The 10259-nt window shown below is 45.9% G+C and overlaps 2 protein-coding genes across 14 annotated transcripts in view; one reads left to right on the forward strand and one right to left on the reverse strand.

Annotated features, from left to right (window-relative positions):
- SLC7A6 (solute carrier family 7 member 6) overlaps window positions 1-10259 on the forward strand; it is a 60928-nt gene that overhangs the window by 36933 nt on the left and 13736 nt on the right. For 11 of the 13 annotated variants that reach the window (XM_032283821.1, XM_032283827.1, XM_032283826.1 and 8 more), the window contains 2 exons: window positions 100-283; window positions 708-950. In XM_032283821.1, coding sequence (XP_032139712.1) covers window positions 100-283; window positions 708-802 — 279 coding nt within the window. In that variant the 3' untranslated portion in view covers window positions 803-950. Of the gene's footprint in view, window positions 1-99; window positions 284-707; window positions 3220-10259 lie in introns of those variants that run through there. The other 2 variants (XM_032283825.1, XM_032283833.1) reach the window with 1 other exon arrangement.
- SLC7A6OS (solute carrier family 7 member 6 opposite strand) overlaps window positions 4396-10259 on the reverse strand; it is a 9936-nt gene continuing 4072 nt past the window's right edge. The window contains exons 3-5 of the mRNA XM_032283834.1: window positions 7755-7958; window positions 6121-6241; window positions 4396-5190 (exon numbers count right to left, since the gene is read on the reverse strand). Of these exons, the coding sequence (XP_032139725.1) occupies window positions 5060-5190; window positions 6121-6241; window positions 7755-7958 (456 nt within the window). The 3' untranslated portion in view covers window positions 4396-5059. The remainder of the gene's footprint in view (window positions 5191-6120; window positions 6242-7754; window positions 7959-10259) is intronic.

Genomic DNA, 10259 nt, shown 5'->3' on the forward strand with positions numbered 1-10259 from the left:
GGGCAGACTAGGAGGGGTGGGACATCCCTAAGGTGCCTTCTTGCCCATGACTTGTTTCCTCTTCCCATGTTACTTAGTATGTCACCCCCTCTATTTCAGCTGAGCCTGTTTTTCCCCATCGTGTTCTGCATATGCTCCGTATTTCTGGTGATAGTGCCCCTCTTCAGTGACACCATTAATTCCCTCATTGGCATTGGGATTGCCCTTTCTGGACTCCCTTTCTACTTCCTGGGTGTTTACCTGCCAGAGTCCCGGAGGCCACTGTTTATTCGGAATGTCCTGGGTGAGCTTCTCTTCGCCACTTAACTAACTGGCGACTGTGTGTACATGTGCATGCAAAGGTGGGGGATGGCTAACAGCTTTCCCATACTCAGAATTTGCTGGAGGCCATGAGACCCAGCTGTTCATGACTTCCCTTTTGATTTTGATACAATCACTTCAGTTCTAATTTTAGTGTCCTATTTTGGGGCTAAAACATTATCTCCCTGACAACACAAGTCACCTGGAAAGATGGGCCATGCATCAGACTCTGGTTGGGCATGGGACAGAGGATGATGAGGCTTATTGGGAGAGAAGGCCAAAACCTGGTACAGGGTACCCAAGGGGCAGGTGGGAGGGAGCATTAGATGTTACTAGTCAGCCTTGTGTTCAGGTTGGGGCTGTAGCTAGATGTTTACTAAATCCTGTGCTTCTCTATTTTCATTTAGCTGCTATCACCAGAAACACCCAGCAGCTTTGCTTTTGTGTCCTGACTGAGCTTGATGTAGCTGAAGAGGAAAAGGCTGAGAGGAAAACTGACTAGAGGTCAGAGGTAGCTCTCCGAGGGCCACCTATGGCCACAGCCACCAAAATCCTGATAACAAGACTCTGTGGGCTCAACTCTCCTGAATTAAAGGAGCCTTTGACCCACATCATATAACCGGGCTCAGGGCCAGTGCTCGCTCTTATTGGTAAGCTATAGGAGACTCAGGATCTGGGCCAACCTCAAGGTGGGGACTTCAGAGGGTGGGGGAAGATCGGGGAACAGGGGAATGGTCATTTAGTTTTACTCCAGATGGGTAGATGCAGCTCTTACAGATATTTACTTGGTAAGGTGCAGTGGGGAAGAGGGAATGCTAGGTTGATAGAACTGGTGGCTTCTGAATTTGGTATTTGAGATTTGAAGTAGGAGTCCCTATAGAGGCGCTGCTTTACAGGAAGTTTTCCTCTGACCAGGTCCAACACCTGACTTTAAAGGCCTGAAATTTAAATTTTGAGCCATTTCTTCCTCTGGCTCAAAATTCTTCCCTGGGGAGAGCGTTATATTCCATTATTTATTGATATTTAGTCCAGAACACCAGTTCTAATGAAGCATGAGTGTCTTTTCATCTATAGGATGCCATAGGCTGATTATATTTAAAATTCAAAGCACCCAAAACTGAGTCCCTCTGTTCTCAGAAATGTTTGTGGTGTTGGATCAGAATCTGACCACAATTTTATGCCGTTTAGCACAATCTTCTATTGAGTCTTACCTGCAACAATGAAATTTAAAGATTTTTTTACTCATGTACCAGTTATACTTTAGTATATAAGTAGGTCACATAAGTACCTGGCTCAGGTCCAGCAAGGACAGATGAACAAATTCATGAGTCAGTAGTCTGTTAATACTGCTGTTTTTGAAGGATAATCCTTTATTTTGCTTAAGACCTTGTGTCTTTTTTCTAGCTGATAGTAAATCTCTGGGTTTCTGTTACAAACTTTAAGAGGGCTGAAACTTATGGAATTCAGGTGGATCGCCTGAATTCTTTCAGCTGTCAATGGCTTGGAGAACATCTCATGGGCTCAAGTCATCAAATAACCTGTTCCTCTCTGTAAAGGCAGTGTAAGGGACTGCTGTGCAGACCCAAGCAAGCCCACCCTGGTGCTAGGTCATTTTTCTGAAAACCTCACATCAGGCTGCATCCTCCTCTTCTGTCCCTGGCACCAGGCTTTGTTTACACTTGGAGCCGCCTTGGTGTGGGTCACCAGGACAGTGCACCCCTCTCCTGCTAGCCTCCCTTTCCCCAAGGTGTGGTGGGCTGCAGTCTCAGGAAGAGCTTGGTATTTGTGGGGACTTCTGTTTTCTCCCTGTGGAGATCAGTGAAGACTGGGAGGAAAGCTGCTTCAACCTCAGTCTGGCTCCTCAGCAGGCCGCACAAGTGCAGGCAACTAATTCTGGTGCTCAGGCTGGGCTCTCCACCCAAGTCAGGCCTGCTCTGGCCTAATGGATCTTACTCTATGAGCAGTACAGCTGCAATGGATTGTACAACTGTTTTGTGATGCTGCCAGACACTGTCATCCTGGGCCCAGAAGCACCTGCTAGCTTGACACACCTCATGGGCTTCTTATCCTTAGGTTTTAGAATTGGTCAACAGTGAGGCAGTCTCCCTTTCTGACCATTCTTCTCCACCCAGTCACAGATAAGGGAATAACCTTGGACACATATTTGCTCAATAAAGATTGAAGGAAGCATGGTCACAGTTGCCTTGGGTTCAGAGCATAATGCCTATGTGAAGCATGGGGTGACATTGTTACTGTCATGGGTTCAGGATTTGTACGGCAAATTCCTGCCTGGCAACAGGGTGTCTTGTGCAAAGGCTGACTTACCTAAACTCTAAGAACATGACTTCTGTCTAAGCCAAGCTGGCACCCATCCCGGGACTCCTCTGGAGCTAATCCTTTAAGCAAAGTATGCCTGCCTTAAAGATCCCTGACCCTGGCTTTAGCATTCCCCACCAGATAACCAGCTAATCCCAGGAATTTGCTGCCCCCCAGAGGCTTCTAGGAAAAGCAAGGACCTTACACGCCAGGTGCCCTAGTACTTGCTTAGTGAGCCATGTCATCATCCTTTCATTTTTGGATGGTGACAGCATTCTTCCTCTCTGTGCTGGATGCAGACTTATCTCAGGATCCTCTTTTTGGGAGTGAAGCCAGAGACTCCCTACAGCACTCAAACTTCATGGTGGAATTAATTTCTGCCAGCTCTTTGTTGTCTGTCTCCTTAAATCCTTCTCCTGGTGTGCTTATCCCTTTTGCATTGAGTACAGTTTATTAAGTTGTCGGCCCTTTAATGTTGGTAAAACTTAATCAGTACATAAATGGCAGTGAGCACATTGTAATGGCACAGTGTTTTTTTTTTTCACCTGGTTGCTCTGAGTGTAAGAATGGTTTTCAATCCTGTTTCTATGCCTACAGACGGAAAGCAAGATGTCTAATATGAGACATACAAGTTGCTGCCTGTTATAATGTTGAATTACTCCTTTGTGCCTACCTAGGATGTTTGTTTTAATGAGTTGCAATATATAGGGCCTGAGTACACAGAATTTAATCACTTTGGCAGGTTTAACAACTCCATGTAGGTAAGAACTAGGGTAGGTAAAGGCTTAGGAAATGGCCATTAAGTCAAAGAATGATAGCAGGTAGGAGGGAGAAGAGATACTTAGGAAATCTTAAAAGAGGTGGCAAGAAGACATCTCCCTGTGTAACTCACCTTCCCCCATGATAGTGAGTCAGAGACACCGTCACAGGCTATGAGGGCACACCCCTAACTGAATGTTCTGCGTTGTTTCCTTAGACCTGTACTGTCCCGCTACAACAGCTACTAGCCACATGTAGCTAATTACATTAAAATGAAATAAAATTGGCCGGGCGCGGTGGCTCAAGCCTGTAATCCCAGCACTTTGGGAGGCCGAGGCGGGTGGATCACGAGGTCAAGAAATCGAGACCATCCTGGTCAACATGGTGAAACCCCGTCTCTACTAAAAATACAAAAAATTAGCTGGGCATGGTGGTGCATGCCTGTAGTCCCAGCTGCTCAGGAGGCTGAGGCAGGAGAATTGCCTGAACCCAGGAGGCGGAGGTTGCGGTGAGCCGAGATCGCGCCATTGCGCTCCAGCCTGGGAAACAAGAGCGAAACTCCGTCTCAAAAAAAAAAAAAAAAAAAAAAAAAAAGAAAGAAATAAAATTAAAAGCCCAGTTTCTCAGTTGCGCTAATCACATTTGAAGTGCTCAGCAGCCACCTGTGTCTGTTACTACACAGTGCAGACACAGAACATATTGTCACTACAGATAGCTCTATGCTAGAATAAACACCAAGGCAGTCAGTGAATGCAGCTGTGGTTTGGAAAGGCATAGGGACAGAGTTTGCTTAGAAGAGATACAGTTGTAACAAAATTGAGCCTGTTGATAGTAGTTTGTGTTCCTGGTGAGTGCTGTGAAGAGTAAACATTACTCAGTGGAAAGCTGAGTTCAAAAGGTGCTTTGTTTTTCCTCCCTTAAGTCCTTAGTATCTATAATCAATGCTGAAACTTCTGTCTCACTACCCCTCCCTCCCTGTTTTAGATATTCAGATTTAAAGGTTTTAAAATAATTACTTTCTTCCATGTTCAAAGCTTTTACTAAACACATGTATCACATTCATACATATGCTGTTTCTTGGCACCACTGCCAAAGGAAGTCAGTAATTTCGCAACCATTATCAGAGTTTGGAAGCAGAGATGGTTGGTATATAAAATCTCCCACAGCTCAGACAGACTACTTTCTGCCCTAATGGCCATTTTACTATCCAGTCTCTATTGCTACAAGGGACCCACTGGTACCCCTCTTAGATGCCATCTATCCAAAGGAACAGGGTTTTCTTAGAGGCAGGCAGCCTGGTGGTATGGCAAGGCAGAAACTTGCTGCTAATGAAATGGGAACCTCTCTTTCCCTTGTGGTTTCAGCACAGGAGAACCTGACCTGAATTCCAGGAAAATGCCTGGGCCAGGAAGCTAAAGGAACCTTCCTTTTTATAACATTTTTTTTTTCTTTCAAACTGTAGGGTTACTTTTGATGAGGCCAAGGGGCCCTACTGTAAGTGGAAAAGACACACTCCCTTAACAAAAGTTTTCACTGTGTTGGGATGGTGCTGCCCAACATGCTTGATATGCTTTTCTTCCACATGTTAAGCTGGGAAACCTAAGAGGATGTCAGCAGGGCAGTTTACCCTGGACTCAGAGCCCTCACGGGCTTGTGGCAGAACCTCATGGACATCACAAGACCATCAGTCTGAATCCAGGTCATGGAGGTTGTCATAGTCGAACTCCTTCTGCACATCCAGAGGGTACTTGTGCCACATCCGCTGTCTGCTGCTGCCTCTTTCCTCCTCACTCAGGCTGTTGTAGTCAGCAGAGCCTGGAATGAGATCCCGGGAATGGAATCTAAATGTGATTTTCCTTGGCTACCGCAGGAGCCCCTTCTCTTCTCAGAAAGGTCTTTGTTCCCAATTGTAATACAAACTACTTGCTCAATAAAGAAAATAAAGAGTATAGAATTTTTTTTTAAAGCACTTACTTTCTTATCATCATCTAAACCAAGTCCCTTCAATACTCCCTGGAGTATTTCATCACTTCTCCGCTCAGTATAGGATTTTTTTGTTGTTGTAAGATTTGTAGTCGTATTGTAAATATTTCTGTACTTTCCCCTCTTAACGCATTATTGACAAACCTCCCCAATAGAACATTCAATTGTTTGATTAATTTCTCTGTTATCAGAAACTAATACATTGTTTTTGTTAGCCCTTCTTCTCTCTTCTTCTGACACGGGTATCACAGGAGCTGTGTTGTCAGGGCATCTTTCTTCGAAAGACCCAGGTACTATGTCTTTCTTACAACAGTTGTACATGCAGCAGTTTTTTGAGAAGTTAGATAACTGATTTCTGAAAACGCTGGGCTTACTTCTACTGGCAAACCTCTCTCTTCATTGGTTTCTTGAGGAGCAGGGAAAGAGACAATGAGCTACATATTGTACATAATGCCAACCACTAAAATTCATGCAGTACCATCTCATCTCGAGAGAGAATGAGGCTCAGTGAGGTGAAGTACTGCCCAAGACCCACAGCAAAGTAATGACAACTACAGATTTGAACCCAGGCCTGATGGATTATTAGGATTATTACACCCCCAGGAGGCCCATGGGAAACACTGGTCTTTGGGCCTCCTACAGCATGAGTTGCGGTTGGGCTGTTGGAGCTCAATGGCAGAGAAGGAAAGGCTACCTGTCAACCATGCCTGCACCTCAGTCTCGGATCTTACCAGTCCCTCCCTGTCCAGAGCTGCCACTCACCTCTGGAATCCTCATCTCCATCACTGCTCTCCTCCTCTGGGTACTCATTGCGCCAGTTATTCTCACTGTTCTCGTCATCTTCATCTTCGTACATGTCCTCTGGTTCTTGATCATCATTCACCTACACATCTCGACACAAACATGAGTCCAAGTCAGAACCTGTAAGGTTATGCTCTGGGGGAAGCTGTAAGCATACCAGCTTGGAGAGATGTCATGTAAAAGTGCCAGGTGAAAAAACTGCTGAGGCAAAGTAGGAGTTAGTTTGACTCTGTTGTACATGAGGCTATGAGGGAGATAACAGCCCCCTTCCACTCAGAGTCCAGCTCCAGAATGGCAGGACAGGCTGAACTCCATGAGAAGGGAACATAGGGAAAACAGGAGTGATGGCTCTAAGCGACTCTTTCAAATTCCAAGGTCAAAACCAAAACCCAAGCATAAGAGGTACAGAAAGGCAGGAGGAAGGGCCATGCAGTGGTCCCAGGTGGGTACGTGACTGCAAATCTGTGTCCCAATACAGGTGCAGGATACAGTGCTTCTCAATTACAGTCTTAGCATGATAGTTAGACTCCACCTTAACTTTTCTTGTTAATCATTTTAGAATTTAAGATAGGCCAGGTGTGGTGGCTCATGCCTGCAATCCCAGCACTTTGGGAGGCCAAGGTGGGAAGATCACTTGAGGTTAGAAGTTTGAGACCAGCCTGGCCAACATGGTAAAACCCTATCTCTACTAAAAATACAAAAATTAGCCAGGCGTGGTGGTGGGCACCTGTAATCCCAGCTACTTGGGAGGCTGAGGCAGGAGAATTGCTTGAACCCAGGAGGTGGAGGTTGCAGTGAGCCAAGATTGCACCGCTGCACTCCAGCCTAGGTGGCAGAGCAAGACTCCGTCTCAAAAAAAAAAAAAGAAAAAGAAAAAAAAAGATAATGGTGTCAGCTAGGTGTGGTGGAACACAGTGGATCATGCCTGTAATCCTAGCACTTTGGGAGGCCAAGGTGGAGGATCACTTGGGTGTAGAGCGTGGACAACATAATGAGACCCTCTCTCTACAAAACAAAAATTAGGGCATCATGGTGCATGCCTGTACTCCTGGCTGGCTACTTGGGAGGCTGAGATGGGAGGATAGCTTGAGCCTGGGAGAAAGAGGCTGCAGTGAGCTCAGCACCACTGCACTCCAGCTTGGGCAACAGAGCAAGACCTTGTCTCAGAAAAGAAAATATTAGTGTCAGGACGTTAGCTTTCTTCATCCAAGGTTTTCTCTACTTCTGAGATACAAATTAAAAAATAGGTTTTGTTGTCATTCACATCAAGACTTTCTGGTTTCATCTTGTCTTGATCTTATCATAAGCCTCATACACATACCTCCCCCCAAGAGTGGATAGCTATAAACAATAAAGATGTTGCAAACCTTGTAAAAGATTCATTAATGTAAAAATTATCAATCTAAGATGATCTTTCCCCAAATTTCCCATGCTATAGTCAGGTTCCTAAAAGGCATTTAGACTAAATTTTTCCTTTTAAGGAGGAAAAGAACTAAGGACAATGATGATCAGGAGTGGAGCCCAGGGAAGCAAAGCATTCTGATTAGAGAAAGAGTTTAGGATGCCTCGTGCCCTCTCCTCATGGGCCCCCTTACCAGCTCCCACTCTTGGCTATAGGGCTGCACGGAGAGGATGTTCTCAATCCAGCCTGGAGTGGCCGTCTCCAAGTAGTAAATGTCATATACATAGTCATGTTTTTGTTCTTCCTGGTGCCTGACTCCTGGTCCGTCCTCAGATACAGTCAATCGCTCACGGATCAACTCTACAGAATTGCAGAGTATCACATCTGAGTCAGATGTCTGTAAAGAAACCACAGATTACACATGCATGACCCAAAACATCATGTTCCATGAGGAGGAACCTAAAAGTTGGGTGAAGAAAGACTCGCTTAGACAGGGTCTCGGTCTGTCGCCCAGGGCTGGTGTGCAGTGGTGCGATCTTGGCTCACTGCAATCTCTACCTCCCAGATTCAAGCAATTCTCCTGCCTCAGCCTCCTGAGTAGCTGGGATTACAGGCACGTGCCACCATGCCCAGCTAATTTTTTGTGTTTTTAGTAGAGACGGGGTTTCACCATGTTGACCAGGATGGTCTCGATCTCTTGACCTCGTGATCCACCCGCCTCGGCCTCCCAAAGTGCTGGGATTACAGGCTTGAGCCACCGCGCCCGGCCCTACTGTATAGTTCTTATTTTGAGATTGAAACCTACAAGTTCACCTCCTACTCTTTTGTGCTTGGCTCTCATGCCTATAATCCCAACGCTTTGGGAAGCCAAGGTGGATTGCTTGAGCCCAGAAACTCAAGACCAGCCTGGGCAACATGGCAAAACTTCCGCCTCTACAAAGAAACACAAAAATTAGCTGATTGTGGTGGTGTGTGCCTGTAGTCCCAGGTACTCTGGAGGTTGAGGCTGAAGTGACCCGTGATCATGCTACTGTATACTCCATCCTGAGTGAAAGAGTGAGACCTGTCTCAAAACCATGAAAGAAAAAAAAATTGGGGAAGATGGGCCTACCTAGAAGAGGGAAAAGACAGAAGACCTGGCTTGTCCTGACCCCAAGCTCTAAGTCAGACCTGCCTCTATAGGTCCTGTGAGTTCCTTTGGTATTCTACAATGTTCTATCTTTGGGGATCAGCAGGCTCACAGTAGCACCCCTATGAATGAACCTGAAATGGGTCTGTATTTTGTGTGGCCTCCTGTAGAAGCCAACAGGTATTTCCTGATAACCTCTACCACTGCCCATCATTTGGCTTGCCATATACTGACATCCTTTTTTTTTTTGAGACGGAGTTTCGCTCATTACCCAGGCTGGAGTGCAATGGCGCGATCTCGGCTCACCGCAACCTCCGCATCCTGGGTTCAGGCAATTCTCCTGCCTCAGCCTCCTGAGTAGCTGGGATTACAGGCACGCGCCACCATGCCCAGCTAATGTCTTGTATTTTTAGTAGAGACGGAGTTTCACCATGTTGACCAGGATGGTCTCGACCTCTTGACCTCGTGATCCACCCGCCTCCGCCTCCCAAAGTGCTGGGATTACAGGCGTGAGCCACCGTGTCCGGCCCTGACATCCTTCTTTTAACTGCAAACTGGGAATGGACTTACCTATAGTCCTGCTACTACAAAGAACAGTTTGAAATGCAATGCCCCAAAGTAGAAATGGCGCAAGTAAGATGTGCACCAGTGCTGACAGGCTGTGTTATTCAGGGGTCTTCTCACCTGGTGATCCACCTGCCTTGACCTCCCAAAGTGCTAGGATTACAAGTGTGAGCCACCGTGCCCGGCCCCACATTTTCAATTATACTACACATAGCATTTTGTCTTGTATTTTCCCCTACAGCCAGTCATCAATTCTAAGGGTCCAGACAGTTATGTCAATCTCTTGGACATAATTTTTAACTGCCATGTATAGTGTTGCAATGAATGTGCCATTTGCTGCTTTGCTAATGGGGATGAATGTAACTCATAAGGTTTTTGTGAGGATTAAATGAGTTAAATTAAAAGAAAATATAACAAGTACTTAGCACACTATTTGACGTAATTACTTAATCAACAGTAGCTTTTGTTAATATCATAGCTTAGCTTAGCTGTTTGCTTCTGCTGAATTATTTCCCTAGAATAAATCTTGGAGGTGGGCCTATTAGTTAAAAGGAATTGAAGTCCTTTAATTTTTAATTTCCTATTAAGTTTATTTAGTAAGGGCTGGGTGCAGGCTCAAGCCTATAATCCCAGCACTTTGGGAGGCCGAGGCGGGCGGATCATGAGGTCAGGAGATCGAGAACATCCTGGCCATGGTGGAACCTCGTCTCTACTTAAACACAAAGAATTAGCCAGGCATGGTGGCACATGCCTGTAGTCCTAGCTACTCTGGAGACTGAGGGGGGAAATTGCTTAAACCCAGGAGATGGAGGTTACAGTGAGTTGAGATCACGCCACTGCACTCCAGCCTGGGTGACAGAGCAAGACTCCGTCTTAAAAAAAAAAAATTATAGGGGCCGGGCGCGGTGGCTCAAGCCTGTAATCCCAGCACTTTGGGAGGCCGAGGCGGGTGGATCACGAGGTCAAGAGATCGAGACCATCCTGGTCAACATGGTGAAACCCCGT

The sequence above is a fragment of the Sapajus apella genome, unplaced genomic scaffold, assembly GCF_009761245.1.
Source record: "Sapajus apella isolate SASKATOON/1434 unplaced genomic scaffold, GSC_monkey_1.0 scaffold15, whole genome shotgun sequence".
NCBI lineage: Eukaryota > Metazoa > Chordata > Mammalia > Primates > Cebidae > Sapajus > Sapajus apella.